The sequence below is a fragment of the Nothoprocta perdicaria genome, unplaced genomic scaffold, assembly GCF_003342845.1.
Source record: "Nothoprocta perdicaria isolate Ctin4 unplaced genomic scaffold, notPer1 scaffold_2, whole genome shotgun sequence".
Lineage (NCBI taxonomy): Eukaryota > Metazoa > Chordata > Aves > Tinamiformes > Tinamidae > Nothoprocta > Nothoprocta perdicaria.
The window spans coordinates 1822693-1838112 of NW_020455204.1; the positions used below are offsets into that span (position 1 = coordinate 1822693).

The following is a 15420-nucleotide window of genomic DNA, read 5'->3' on the forward strand; positions in this document are numbered from 1 at the left end:
TTGTGCATGGGCTGAGACATATATCAAGAGACATGGTGATGTCCCGTCCTAAGTTCAGCTCGGGGAAAATTCTAGTAGCGAAACGTACATTAATTTGTCAGGCACAAATCAGATTTTTTTTTTTTTCTGAAGTGACCTTTGGTAAAGCGTAGGTGGAAAAAAAAGACCTCTGTCTCCTCAGCAGAAGAGTCAACCCTGTCTGAAAGAGGCTTAGATCAAATGAAAGAGAAGGTGGAACTCGGTTCATACCATCCCAGCCTCTCTCAGGTCTCATTTCACGCTGCATCTGGAATCTTTACTGCTCTGAGCCTGGAAGTCAGGATGTGCAGTGCTGGTTTTGCTAGATCCCAGTGGCTGTTCACACATATGTGATGTCTGTCTGTCTCCAGTAGCAGGTTGGGTAATTGGAAGGTGTTACCAGGAACAGAATCAGCATTCGTTTTTTTTGTCTGCTTCCACCTTTTTTATCATTAAGGTAGGAGGACCAGGTTATATCACTTGGGAGTCTCAAAATATATAGTTTCCCTTTATCTAGAGAATGATTGCTGATGCTGGCTCTAGTACTGTAGTAAGGCTACAGGATAAATATACTCCAGAAAATCTCTTCAGAACCAAAAGGGAAGAGTTATTTTTTTTAGTTTACTCTTCTAATTTTGGGGGAGCTTTGTCTTTTTTTGAGTCTTTAAAAGCTTTAAAAACTTTTCCAGTCTCAAAACTTAAACCTCAAGTCTTTTTTTTCAAACAATTCAATATAGTATAATACAGGATCATATTAATGCGTTTGCTTTCTCAGCCCATTTATCATTAACTAATACAACAGAGACATATGTTTTTGTTTTATTTCCTCCATGTCCAAAGTCATTTATGAGCCCAGTTCAGTTAGGATGTGGGAACCTCTCCTGCGAGTGCAGAGCAGGGGCTGGAGAAGTAGCCCCCAATGTGTTATGTGATACGTTGCTCTGCTCAAGCTCTAACACACATCTGTGGAGATTGAAGACAGCTGTGGATATGTCCACTGATGGAATAGTTAAGGAAATTTTCTTAAGTTTGTAACTGCAATTTAGAAGCTATGGGTTGTGTAGTTTTTTTAGCTGAGAATTTCTGGAAAAGATAAATTACTGACTAATAGTTAAGATCAGTCTCTTGGGAATTTAAACAAAAAACAGTGTTTTCACTGATTATAGAAGATCCTGTATTTGGAATGTAAGAAGCAATGGGAAACAATTTCAGAAATTGCACAACACTGCTAAAAATGTGTTAGAGTTGAGGACTCATCTAGTTTGGAAGGAACCTCTGACTATCTAGTCTAGGGGCATCTTCTCTACAATTGTCCTTTAGATATTGGAGGATTCTGATTAAGTCTTTCCAGAGCCCTTGTTGGGATGCATAAACTCAGTTCTTTAAACCTCCATTTGTTGAGTTCTCTGATTCTTGAATAGTCTTGGTTCACTTTGTTGGACTTTCTTCAGTCTTTCAGGGACTATGGTGTGCTGGAGCTGGACAGAACTGGACACCACAGTCTAGCTGCCTTGCGACAATCCTGTCTCTTCACCTGCTTCACTTGTACTGCCCCAGCTCAGGATGTGGTTGGTTTTCATGCCTTGCTGACTCACGTTCAAACCCAGTTATTTACAACTTAACCACTATCGAATTTGACCTGAAGCTGATGGATCGTTTTATACCTCTCACATTTCACCCTTGTTTCAGGAAGAATTTTCTTGATCCTTTTTTGTGTGGAGGCACAAATGAATACTCATTTTGACATGGCTGCTGCTACTCAGTTCTTCACAGTTTAGCAGGAACTTGAGTCATGCTCGAAATGTAACTGGATGTGGATCTTCCAGTGTCCCCCACTGTTAAATATTAGAGACTGTCAAATTTTGTCCGTTTCATATATAAAATGTTATATTCCTTCTCATACCCTGTTTCTAGAAAAGATTTTTAAAATCCACCACTGTTATTCATTCCCACTTCATGTTTTCCACAGAGCTTTTAATAGCAACAGCTTATTTCTTAACTCCTTTGTTAGCTTTTGTATGTGTGTGAAAACCTCTCCCAAACAATAGAGGGTGATTCCATTCCCATCATTAAGTCTTGAATTTGAATAGGCAAGGAGAGATAAATTTCCTTCTAGCTTACCTGTCTCTAGGAAGGCATATTTCTCACTTGACCATTTATTTGAAAATATGGCCTTTAGTTGCTTTAATACTTTTTGCTCAGAAATGGCTAGAAGAATAGTTCTGGATTAGATTCTAGCAGAACAATTCTCTTAAAAGAACCATTTATTTAATAGAAACAGTAACAAAGAAGAAATTCTGTCAGAGGTTTTAGGCTGATGTTCTGTTTACTGTCAATTCTTTGAGAAATAAGAGCTTAATACAAGATTGATTTCATTATATTGACCAATTTTTTTCAAAAGCCACATGTAGTTAAAAGCATTTGGGAAATAAAATAGTGCTATATTCAAATGTGCCAGTTACGTGCTCAGAGCCCTACATTAAAAATAAAAAGTCAATTTAAATGACAAACTTTCCAGTTTTTAGACATGTTTTTTAGCGTCTGACCAATAATATACTTTTTTAGTCTGAGAAGTAATCATCATTCATAATGCTCCAAGCAATTGGAAACAGAAACCAGTCGCTTTTAATTGTTTCCTTCCGTTGTATTTAATTTGGCTTCTCTGAGTGCATTAAGATTCTTGGATGATGGATTTGTTTTCTGCTTGTTGCCTTAGTACTAAAAGCTAGACCCTACAGAAAGGTTTAGGGAAAAGGAATATCTAGTTTTATGTAAATGTATTTTAAATAGTCTTTCTTTATGCTTATAGTCAAAATTCAACATCCTACTAATGTCTAAAGAGGCTTTAAGTTTGCACAACTATTTAAAGGAAGATGATCCAGTTTTAGTTTCAGTTTTAATTTTCCGAAGGAGTTTGTCCTATCTGTTTTCCTTGTCGTTGACATGCTGAGGTGAGAGAATATTCGTCTGTAGCTATAAAAATTGACCCCGGGATGTGGAGGTGACACCTTTCATCCACGGCTTTGAACCACAGGTGTAAGTAGGTTCTAGCAGTCTTGCACATCATTGCAGCTGTGTTTTCTAACTTTGAACATATTCTTGCTTCTTGATACCCATGCTGAATGCTGCTATAACTCTAATTAGTGTATTGCTCATTTTAGTATATTTTTCTGCTTCTCCTTTCTTTGTATTCCCTCATTTCCAGTATATGCTGCTGCTCTTGCTTTAAAGATGAGGAGCAACCTACTGCTAAGTTTCATCTCTCATTCAGCACTAAGATTCCCTATCTGTGTTCCAGTGTTGTTGGTGTTCAAGGTCAATTTTCTTTTTTTAATTCTCAAATACTCGTGTACTTCCTCTGAAATATGTGGAGCTGCTGGGGAGAGTTTGCCCTGTAGCCAGCCACAAAATCTCACTATCCTACAGAGTCCTCATGACAGCTCACAGTAAAACCGAAGGTGGATGTGACATCAGTTGATCAGCTATGACTAGTATTTGTCGTGCAAATATTTACTCTCTTTTCTTTGCTTACTGATAATCAGTATTTAAATATATATATATGTGTGTGTATATATATATATATGTATGTACATATATGTGCACACACACATTATATATATACATATATAGAGCACCTTGCCCCACAGAGCAGTGACTCCTGGTCTGTGATAAATACGGTATGTTCTACATCTTATCCCCTTTCACTTGGCTCTCTTGGAAGTAGGGAGAATATTTCATCCAAGGAGTGAAAACAAGATTTTCTCCCTTTTTAAATCGTATGGCAAAGGAAATCCAATCGTTTGCATTTGGATATTGTAGCTGGGCTGCCACAGGTGACTGTAACGAGGAGAAGTCGCTCTCCCCACCTCTGTCCATCTTCCTGCTCCAGATGCCACCACGAAACCAAGTCCTAGGCACTGCCCATCGCAGGGGAGGGCCAGGGAGGTTGCCAAAAAGCAGCTTTGTAAACAGCTGCAAATAGCAGCAATTTATTGCTTTGAACATACTGGTTTAACACAAATTTTTTGCCCTCCCCTCCTTGTTTCCCCCTACAGTCTGGAGCCGTATGTTGTATTCGGCTGTCTAATTTAAGTAACATGGAACCAGTTCTAACCAATCATTAGTCGAAATCCAATTTCCTGTCTCTTCTGAGGAGAAAGGGGGAGGATTCCTTTTTCTTTTTCTGTTTGTGTTGTTTTTTTTCCTTTTTTTTCTGTTTTTCTTCCCTTTCCCAGCCGCTGGCTGGCGGAAGCGCTACACGGAGCACGTTCCCACAGCCCGGGGGTCTCCAACAATGACTCTTCCGCCACCGGGGCGGCGCGGGGACCCGCGGCGGCCGCTGCGGCCCTGTGACTCTCAGCACGTACGCTTGCCTCGCTGGGACTGGAACCTGCTTTTCGGTGGGCTTTGTGTGGGAAAAACGCCAAAGCTGAGCAGGAAAGGGAGATTTCCCTCGCGTTCTCCTTGCCTTTGCACTTGGTTTTGTTGGAAATCGGAAAAGATTGTGCCTGTTTGATCTTGGTTTGACAAGAAACAACCGCTTCAGGGCTTAGCGTGTGTGGCATGCGGCGACAGGTTGGGTTTTGTGGTGGGGCAGTGATGGTTTAGGTGTCTTGTCCTGCACTGGCAGGTGGTTGTGGCCTGTGGGGCTGCCTCGCTGGAGGCCTTGGCTCATGTGGCAGTGAAACAGAATGACCCGAGTAAAGATGTCCAGTAGTTGTTGCTCATGCCCAATCAAGAGTTATGTATATTTTTAAAAAGCATATTTAGGTTTCTCCTAGAGCGCTCAAAGGAGAAACTCGTGTTGTTCCCAGTTGGCTCTTAATTAAAGTTTAAACTCACTGCTCTCCACGGAGCTTCATTACCCTCTTTAGCGTCGTTTGACCGCCAGCAGCCAAGCATACAGTGATTTAAAAGGTTACTGAGGGATCTTGTTCCCAGCTCCTTTGGACCGGTCTGATGCTTCTTACTGTAAGTTCATACACAGCCTTGGGGAACAAGGAGCTGAATTTATTGTTGCTGCTATGTAAATGCATCCAGAAGTGCCAGCTCTTGGCCTTTCCTTGTGTCCCAAGTTGGTGCCCCGCCACCGTCGATGGCGGAACATCCCAGTCAAAACCAAAGTTTTGTTTGTGATCTTGTTTGCGTAAATTTCTGTACAAAAAAGGGCTGTTCAAAGGAGAAAAGACATTTGGAAATTTTGCCTGGATATTAGTTTGATAGAAGCAGGAAAATATTAATCTTAGTAGTAACAGATTTGAGTTTCTTACTGATACTCAACATAAGCAGAGTGTATGGTAAAGCTGTTCTTCTTCCTGATTCCTTCAGCAAAGGAAACACAAGCACTGATGTAGATCAGTAAATGATATTTTTTATTTTTTGTTTTTTTTTCCCTTTCTTTCAAGAATATCGACATAACAAACTTCAGCAGTAGCTGGAACGATGGCTTGGCTTTCTGTGCAGTCCTCCATACTTACCTCCCAGCCCATATTCCATACCAAGAACTAAACAGCCAGGACAAGGTACAGTATTAAAAAATCTCATTATTGAAACTAAGGGACCATGTAGTATGAGTTGATAAATAAAAATGAACAAATTCCCATATTTAAGTGTTTTGTTTTCAGTTTTGCTAGGAATTGTAACTTTACCAATATAAACTACCTTTGTGCTATTCTTATAACTTTTTACTATAACTGGACTAACCAGAGCTTTGGAAGAGATGCAAGAAAGGGGAGGAGTTTTCAATAACCTAAACAATTTTAAAGGGTTTTTAATTAAAGTTTTGGAAAAAGTAGTCTTTAAAGACCTGAAATCTGTCAAACATCTTTTGACATTTTTGTTGATTTCTTTCATTATTGCAAAGATGATCTTTGATCATACTTTCTCATATTACTCAATGAGGATATATATCTCAAGAGTGAAGAATAATCTCCGTATATTCTAGTATACTATACTTAAAACCTGCTAGCATGTTTTCTGGAGATGCATTATTAGTGGTCACTGCTAAATATATAAAAATACTTAATGAGCATGTACAGGAAGGAAGTTTTCTTTTATTGCTTATACTGGTTTTAAGAATGAATCAATTAAGAAAATGCTCAGTGTTTTTCATTAATAATGTTTTTTTCAGCATTATCTCCTAATTGAGGCATTAATAAATGTTTTCCATAAGCTTTTGGGTGTTGTTAGGACACTGATTAATGTTGCTCATCTAAATGACTGTGATCAAATTGGATTTGCAAAAGCAATAACTTTACTTTAAACGTTCTTTAAATGTTCAGCACTCTTTTGATTGAAATAATATTTGCTTGGGTTGTAACATGTTTTTACATCTCATGCAGAGAAGAAATTTCACCTTGGCTTTTCAGGCAGCTGAAAGTGTTGGCATCAAATCTACTCTGGTAAGTTTTAAGTGCATATTAAACAAATTATGTCCCATTTATAAAGATCAGATTATTCTCTTTTATACTTTGAAAAGCTTTCATGCTTTGTGCCTAAAAATAATGGCAGATGAGCTCATCTAGAGATTATTGGCCCTCTATCAGACTTGACAAAATGATAAGACACTCCAGTACCTCAGCTGCTGTGCTTAACCCTTATCATTCTAAAGTAAATCCACTCTTATCGACTTCAACTAATACTCCTTTTTGCACTAAAGATAGTGACTGAGATATAAACTTATACTCCATTCTACTGCTTTTTTTTTTGCAACAGCAGCCTAGATAATTCTTAAACAGGAAGATTCACTAAAACTCATCTCTCAGTATCATGAAAAAAATAATAAAGGCAATGTATTTGCTTGGGAAATTAGTGAAAGATGATGATGATAGTGTCTTCAGGAGTACAGATGAACTGCATCCTGGTCTCTGACCTACCTTCAATTTTTTGATTTTGTTGGAAATCCTGAGGTGCAAATTATAGAGCAACTGTATAAACCTTTCTCTTTTCCAGTGTAATATGACTCTAAATTTAACTCTAAGTTTAATTTTAAGTCTAGCCTTCTAATCTGTCAGTATTGCAAATAATTTCACATTTATTGGCTAGTTGTTAAGCTTTCTTGTGCAAGTTTCAGCCTAACGGAGTTAGCAGTTATCAGCATGACAGTATGTACAGGCAAGGAAGACTTGTTAAACTGGGAATAGCCCAAACCCTGGTGAATAACTGCAGAAAATCTGCTAACACTGCAGGTATCAGAAAGACTATTTAAGTAATACTTTAGTAACCTAAATTCTAACAAAGCTGCCATAGTTAGCATCTAATAATACAGCCAAGTTGAGCATTTCTAAAAATAACACTTTTCTTGATCCTTATCAGAGCTGTTGTTCCCTCATTGTATTTGCTCACAATGGCATTGCAACTGCTGGGCATTTGTACATTGACCTTGTCAGTGATTTGAAACATGGGAGTTTTCCTACCAACTTCTGATACAAGAGGCAGACTGGGGAGAATAAGACCAATGATTCTTAGACAAGTTGGCTGTAGCCTGCATGGTTGCTTTGCATCCTTTGATTTTGTTGGAGACATTCTCGGAGGGAAAATTGAATGGAATTGAATCTTCTGTGTGGAAACTGTATCCATCTGAAGGATTTGGTACCCATGTGCCTACTACATAGGTGCATACACAGTGTTTAAAGCATCTTTGCTGTTTGTGTTTTCTCCTTGGCTGTGCTGCAGGAATGGAGAGCAAGCTCTGAAGGGTGAATAAGGGTGTGAAAACTACTATACTTAAACAGTAGTGACAATCTAAGGGGTAGTAAAGCTTAACAACCTTTCTCCTTACCTTTTTGCTCAAAAAAATACTCAAAGGTACTAGGTTCAGTAGTCTGCTGTAAAGTGATATTCAACCTTTTATTGATCCTTATCCTGATAGAAGTTTCTTTCTTTTGGCTCAGTATCTGGGCCTTGATTCTGTGCCTCTCAGTTCCTAGGCAGGTCTCATTGACTTGCAAGGCTGGCGTTATGGTATGTAAACAGCAAGGTCTTGACTACTAATGGTACTAAACAAGGGACAACTCAAGCATGTCCTAATATTAGGCATTTCAGTCTCAAGTCAGCAGAATAACTGTGCATCGACAACCCAGAAATAGGAGTTTGCATTTTGCAAATAAGGTCAGGATGCATGGAGGAAAACAGACCTTTCTTGCCTTTATGCTTCCAACTAGGTAAACTTTCCAACTGCATCATTAGCATGAATTTGCAAGAACATTACCATGTCATTTACAAGGCTGTCATTTCTAATTTTGACCACTGTGTTTTATGTGACAGGACATCAATGAAATGGTGCGAACCGAGCGTCCAGACTGGCAGAATGTCATGCTGTATGTTACAGCAATTTACAAATACTTTGAAACCTGAGACCCTAGAAATCCAACAGACTTGTGGGATAGAACTGAAATTAGCTACCAGATGGAAAACATACTGAAATGCTAATCTCCATTTCACTGAAAACTGGCAACATTTTGAGTCCCCTCAAACTTCAGTGACGTGATCCGGGATTGCCTCGAGTTGCTTCAGCTACTAAGCCTGGAAACACCTGTTTAAAAGCAAGAACTTGTTGCCACCCTGCTTGGAATAACCCAAGTTATTAAGCTATCCGGATTAACTATTAAAAAGCCTGGACTTCTTATGTACTGCCTTTCCAGCCAGACTTCCTGAAGCTTTCTTTCCTAAGAAAGTGAGATGAATGGACTGTCTAATATATAGGAGACTGAATGTACAGCTAAAGCTTTGAGAAGGAAAAGGATAATTAATTTTGGCGTCATAATACTGAACTTTGTGTAGTGTCCCAATGCCACAGAGTCTGAATATTCTACCCACAACTTATGGCACCCTCAATGCAGTAGAATTCTTGATGGTAATTCAGTTACTGCCTTTATTGCTATTTTCCCTCCTTTAAAATGTGCACAATACTCTAGGAAAACGAGCTGTTGTCCCGTGATGTCGACTTGGCTGAGAAATGCTCTCGATACCTCGAAGAATTTGGCACAGAAGAACTGATCATAACCAAGCTTCATTATAAGCCTACCTCTGTCACAGCGATGTGGCTTCCAACTTTACCTAATGGATTGTAAGGACTAGCACGTAGAACTCCTGGTTTTCAGGGTGCGGTATGGAAAGGAATCTGTCCTAAAACCTCCCTGTGCTTCCATTCTAGCAGAGATTAATCAATAATCTGCCCTTGTGTAGCCTGTTCTTTGCTGTGTTCCTCCTTGGCCTGTGTAGCGCACACACACACAACCTCCCCCGGCTCTCCTTTACAGCAATACAAACACATCCTGAATTTCTGTGGTAGAATTTTGGAACTGGGATAGTATTTCCTCTTGAGAGGAGAGAAGTTTCATTGAGATGTAGTAATGAAGTAGCTTGTCTCAAAATCTAACTTTGCTGTGTTTTCTGTGTATTTTTCACTGATCTTGCACATCCTTATCTGCTTGGCGGAAGATGAGACCTTCTCAGGCAAGAGCTGTGGAGGAACCAGTGTGATGTGTGTGTATCCAGAAGTCTACAATATTGTGTGCAAAAGTCACAAAGAAGGAATTGAGAAACTTTAGTCTGCTCAGCTTTTCTTTTATTTACACCTGAATTTGTGTAACAGCTCTCGGGCAGAAGAGTTCGTGTAAGTGCCTTAGCTATCAGTGAATTGATGCATCCAGGCACTTCAGGGCCTCGTGCAGAATGTTAACAGCCCCAAATGATTTCCTTTGTCAATTTATCATAAGCTGTTAAAATGTTTGTTGTAATCTTGTTTATCAACTCAGTGCAGTCTGTGATAGCTCCTGTCTCTTATTTTCCTTGAATAGTCATTAACATTGAAGCCACACTTGAGCATCCCTCATTAATATTAAGCATAAGGCTACTTTAGAAGTGACTTCTGTGACAACTGCTATGTATAAGCACATGTTCTTTCAGCACAGGAACCCTGTTAGAAATTAAGTGAACCTGCCATTCCTGTGGTGCTTTTATGACTGTTAAGGACCCATTTGAATGTCATAGATGTTAATCCAGTGAATGCAGCTGTGCTTGGCATCTCCCGAACTTCATCATGGTATAAAAGCACAGGTTTAAGTCTATCATTGCCAAATCTAAAAGGCCAGGGTCTGAAGAACAGAGACCATGTAAAAACTCAGTATGTTTCTAGCAACTAGAATTATAGAGACTTATGGATCTTAATGCTTACATTGATGTGTCTGTAATGGAAGAATACAGTAAAAATGTGCCTGGGAGAATTATGAAAAGTTGCTAAAAACTTAATCCATCCTGAGAGGCTTTGGTGAAGCTTTCAGAACAACAGTGACTCAGACAGTGTTACTGTTCTTTAGGCTGAACATCTCTAAAAATAGCTAGATACCCTCAGATTCATTGGTACATTGGAAGAGCCAGCATAAGCTAACAAAGGCTTTAAGTGAAAAAGCCTTCATGGACAGATTTTAATAAAAATGAAATAAAACATCAAGCACATTTTTTCTAATATTTGTTTACTTTTTCTTCAAATAAAGACACCATAAGCATAATCCTATTGAAAATATAAACTAATGCTGTCTTAGATTTCATCTCTTAATAGTAAAGTCCTGTTTTGCACATTAGTGCAAAAAACCTCTTGTGCAAAAACTACTTAAAACCTCTGCTCTTCCTTTGAACAGCCATCCTTATATATGATTGTCTTCTTGCCTTAGAACTGAAAAAAATATTTTTCTAACGAAAAAGGCAACAGTTGCTGATCTAAATTTACTTGTGACCTGTTTTGTTAATGTAATTTGAGCTTAAAGCTGTTTTGGTGTAATGGTGAATTTATGTGGAATCGTGTATCAATCCCTAATTGAAATAACATTAACAGTATATCATTTTAAAAAGTGTTTTTTCTAGCTATTTTCAGTTGAAAAGATGAGCTCTTAGTCTGCAGACAGGGAGAAAAGCTATTAGCAATTACATGTCAGGGGACACCCTCATTTGCACTCTGGAGCTTTGGATTCTGCTTGGTATGACCTATCTGATAAACTTGGACTGAATCTCTAAAGATTAGTGGGTTCCATAAGAAGGTTTTTTTTATACTGACATATCTGAGCCTGTACAATAAGATGCTGCACTGCTGTCAAATTGAAAGCAGTGAAGCAATGGAAGATCTACAGCAGACCTAATGCCCTGCTGCATTTGACAACCTAGTATTCCTAATGGTTTAAACTACATTGTTTTCTCCCAAGAGGTAGAGCTGTAGCCCTTCTGGAAATAGCCCTTCTCTTAATCCTGAAAGAGCCTGTCCCTTCGTGCTTATAAAGTGCAAATTCTGATTTCTGTTGATTTTTTTCCTTCTTATCCAGAAAATATTTCTGAATGTACTTACAAAAGCCAAGTATTTTATCATCAGTTTTTATTCTTGCATTTTAATCTGTGCCTTGCTAATGCCTGTGCTGTAATTCATCAGGGTTGCTCTTTGCCAGCTTCAGTGAGTGGAGGAACAAAACGTTGGTGTCGGATACACTGATACCACTCCAGCTATGGGATCTTCAGGATCTTCAGGATGTCAGTTGAGGACCAGGTGCTTTTTAGGTTTGGCTGGTTGACATCATCTTGATTCAAGGTGATCAGCAATGAACCAATTGAGCAATTCAGAGATGTCCTTTACCTGCAAGGAGGGATGGGAGGGATTAATTTTGATGATTCAGGAAAACTCTATCAGAAGTTTTCACGTGGAATATTGAGCAATAACAGAATTGAAGTGACTCAGATGGAATTACAGCTTATTTGGCTTTTAAGTGTGTTGTATACTTAAATGGAGACACTAATTCAGTAGCACTGGGGAATCTCAGTGGCCCTTGTAGAGAGATCTCAAACTTAGGCTTCTGAAAATCTTTGAGCAGAATTTTCCTTATTGAAATTACATTTGTAGATAGGCTATCCAGACAGAATAGCACTATTAATTACAGTATATTCTGATTTTAAAACTAGGCTTTTTTCCCCTTTTCAGTTAAATGTTCCTCAGCTTTTACCAGCTTGATTCTGACAGTTTTTTGTCTCTAGTTTATTAAAATATTTCTACTATTTGAATGTTTTTCTGAAGAAAGTTAAGGGTGGTTGAACTTGCCAGAGCAAAATAAACTCAGCTTTGCAGGATTGGTCTAAACTCCTGTCAGTTCCACTGTTCTCAGTGGGGCCTCATTTTGGATAACAATCTCAGTGTTCAGTTCTTCTCCATTTACCACTGCTGGTTCTGCACTACAGACAGGAGAAGATTCCCCATTTGAATTGTGCAGGGTCTTTTGCATGACTTTAAGCACCGTTCTTAGTTATTGCTTGCATTTTTTGTGCAGTTGTGACTCTTGTTATAATTATAGTGTTGTTTCAAAGGCGATGGGGAAGCTAAAGTCTTAGACCTTTCAAACTGTGGTCGATCACACAGCCTAATCCTTCTGGAAGGGAACACGGTTTATATGCATTTACACCATTTTTGCCTCTTGTGAGAAATATTCTTCTCCACGTAGCCTGAGAAAGAAAATTTTAAAATGTTTAAATGCCCAAAGTGATTTAAACTATAGGTTGTTTTATGATCCGTCCCTAGATTTGAGTGCAGAGATGAGTATTTGTTTCTGTTTTATGTTCTACCAAGGCCTACTTCTGCAGTTCCTCTCTTTAAGTTAGCAGTAGTGAATTACATGGATTACTGCTGTTAACCAGTTGGAGAGTTGGAAGGAAATGGTATTAGAGCAGGGTAGCAACACAGCGGTTCAAAACACTCAAGTTTTAGTACAGAGAGACTGGCAAAATATGAGAGATGTTCCTGACTGCCCCATGACTCCTGTGCAGCCCACATTTCTCCAGGATACCCTGCCGTTCCTGCCCTAGGATCCTCATCCCCCTAAGTGAGCTAAGGGTGCTCAACAGCTCATATTCCATGTGCTCATCCCTGTTTAGAAAGGGATCTCTTAAGAGCCTTCCTGCACGGCGCTCCGCCCTGCTTCCAGTTGTCCATTCATGTAGGTTTTCCCTCTTACATTCCCTTTGATTTCAATATCGATGTTTAACTACCCTTTGTCGTTGGCAAAATCAATATGCTAAGCATCTGGAATAGGCAGCAAGTATTTTTTTGATAATTAACGAGAAATAACTTAAAAGATCAAATTTTTTTATAGCTCTGATCTTCCTGAGTGTTGATTTTAATGTCTTTTTTTCTTGTGTATTTGTGCTTGCCAGCTTTTTAGGATAGAACCCCTTGAACTCATCTTGACAAGGCCACTGTCCTGGCCTCCCTAAGTGAAGTAGCTCTGCTCTCATTGATAGAAATTATTTCCCCACACTGAAAACTTAGTAATAACCATGAATAACAGATGATTTTTTTTTCCAGCTGACATATATCTTGTACTTGGCATAGTTTCTACCCCGAGGCCAGTGCCTGCCACACAGTTGCGCATAAAATTCCCCTCACTTCCAGCAAGATTTCTGTAAGCAAAACACTAGAGTAGCTTTCTTATGGGATGCAACAGCCTGATGTGATTAAGACTGTTTTGGTTTGAATCCCCTATTTTCAGGAGGCTTCAGCGTAGCCAAAATCACTTACTCAAAGCTCAAACGTGGCACATCCAGTCTCCACTGGGACGTATCTTTCTGTTTAATAATATTTTTAAGAGATGGTATTTATGAAAACTCAAAAAGAAATGTCATGAAGCTAGTTTTGTTGCACTTTTCTAAGGCTTTTGTATTTTGCATAGAGTTCTAGAGTATGGACAAGTTGTTTGGGGAAGCTGAGCTCTCAGACTTACTCTACCCCAGCACAGCCATGTACTACGTGCGTTTTCATTCTAATAATCTGTATTATTTTAACTGCATGTAAGTAGTGTATTTATGTGGTAGTTTGAAAGCCCAGTGGACATTTCCTGCTGCAAAGGAGCCATTGGCAGTCTTGCTTCCACAGTTCACGGAACGTGGAGTTCACAGACTTGCTTTAACAGGAGACTGCATTTGGAATAGTGGAATAATAGTTGTTTTCTTTTTCTTGAGTTTTATTTCAACAAAATGGGAGAAAAAGGTTCTGTCCCGTTGTTGAATTTTCTCTGGAGGCTTTTATTGGTTTCCAGTTGTTGCATATGTTCAGCTAGGATGATTACTTGGGAATCAGTGAAGAGGGCACAAGAATACATATGCACTCAAGTAAGGAATCTAGGTAACTTAGAACATTTCAGTTTGTTGGAATCTTTTGCTTTTACATGTAATGTCAGTTTTCCTATTTTTTAAGTAAAGTCAATTTTCCTATTTTTAAGTAGCACTTTTGTATTTATCATCTGAAGGGTTTTTTGGAGGGGAAGAATAAGCCTTTATGTTATCTAAGGCAAAGAAAGTATAAACCTACTAAGCAGAATATTGGCTAGTCAGCCTCCGGACCATCAGTTCACTTGAGGTCAGTAATGATGGAGAGTTGCCCAATGTGTTGGAGATAAACGAGTGATGCCACTTGGTTGGGTAGCTCTCCACATGGCATCAGAAGGGCATTAATTGGCACCTCGCCCCGTTAATTGGGACAAGGGTGCCTTCAGGTGCGAGGCAGAACTGACCAAATTTTGGCACCTTCATGAGAGCAGAGCTTTGTGGATGTCTCTCAATCACAGCACTACGTTGGATAAGGACTAACTTTGACATAACACTACAACCTGTAATAATATCTTCTGAAATAGCTCATTTAGAACTCGTTTTCCATGGCTCTTCCCATTTATCCAGCCTTTCTGGTTTGTTTTGGTTTTACGCTCATTTGAAACAAGACTGTTAGACTCATCTAGCAGCGTTTGTATGGATCTGATAACTCCTTTTCTACGCAAGAAGCACTTTTCCTTCCTTACATAACCCCTTCAAATAGCTTATACGCGCACACACGCATTTAAGTCAAAATAAATGTGTGTATGTAGGTCCTTAATAAAACTGAAAATGCTTCAAGAAGTGTTTGAGTCTTGAACACTTAGGGTGATCTAACAGCTTACAAGCTTAAAGTTAAGGAAGGGAAAAACATTCACTCCCAGTTGCATCTGAGAAAACTGGTTTGAATTTGAATTTGAAAATTTGAAAGTGTTGCTCAAAATTTAAAGTTCACCCTGTTTCTGGCTTGAAAGGCACCCCCTGTTCATCATTGGAACTTAAAAGGTCGGCTCACGTGTTTCTAAGCTAAGCCTTTTGGAGGACCAATATGCTTTTAGTTTGCAAGGACCACTACAGATCTGGGCATTTGCTTTCTCCATAATATATTCTGTACGAGTATTTAGTATGTATGCCTTCAATTTGCCAATGTTGCCATGTTTTTCTTCTTAATTATACATTAAATAAAAATTACAGATAGCAAAATGTGTGTTATGTTTTCATGAGTGTGGCTACTGCGAGAGGGATTAATTTAACATGTATTTCTGCTGCTGTGGCTTTTCAATGTTA

At 38.8% G+C, this 15420-nt stretch overlaps 1 protein-coding gene across 1 annotated transcript in view; it reads left to right on the plus strand.

The window, feature by feature from the left end:
• The window catches only part of SPECC1L (sperm antigen with calponin homology and coiled-coil domains 1 like), a 48326-nt gene extending 33490 nt beyond the window's left edge, over positions 1–14836 (plus strand). The window contains exons 13-15 of the mRNA XM_026037675.1: positions 5424–5540; positions 6360–6419; positions 8284–14836. Of these exons, the coding sequence (XP_025893460.1) occupies positions 5424–5540; positions 6360–6419; positions 8284–8373 (267 nt within the window). The 3' untranslated portion in view covers positions 8374–14836. The remainder of the gene's footprint in view (positions 1–5423; positions 5541–6359; positions 6420–8283) is intronic.
• The last annotated feature ends 584 nt before the right edge of the window (positions 14837–15420 follow it).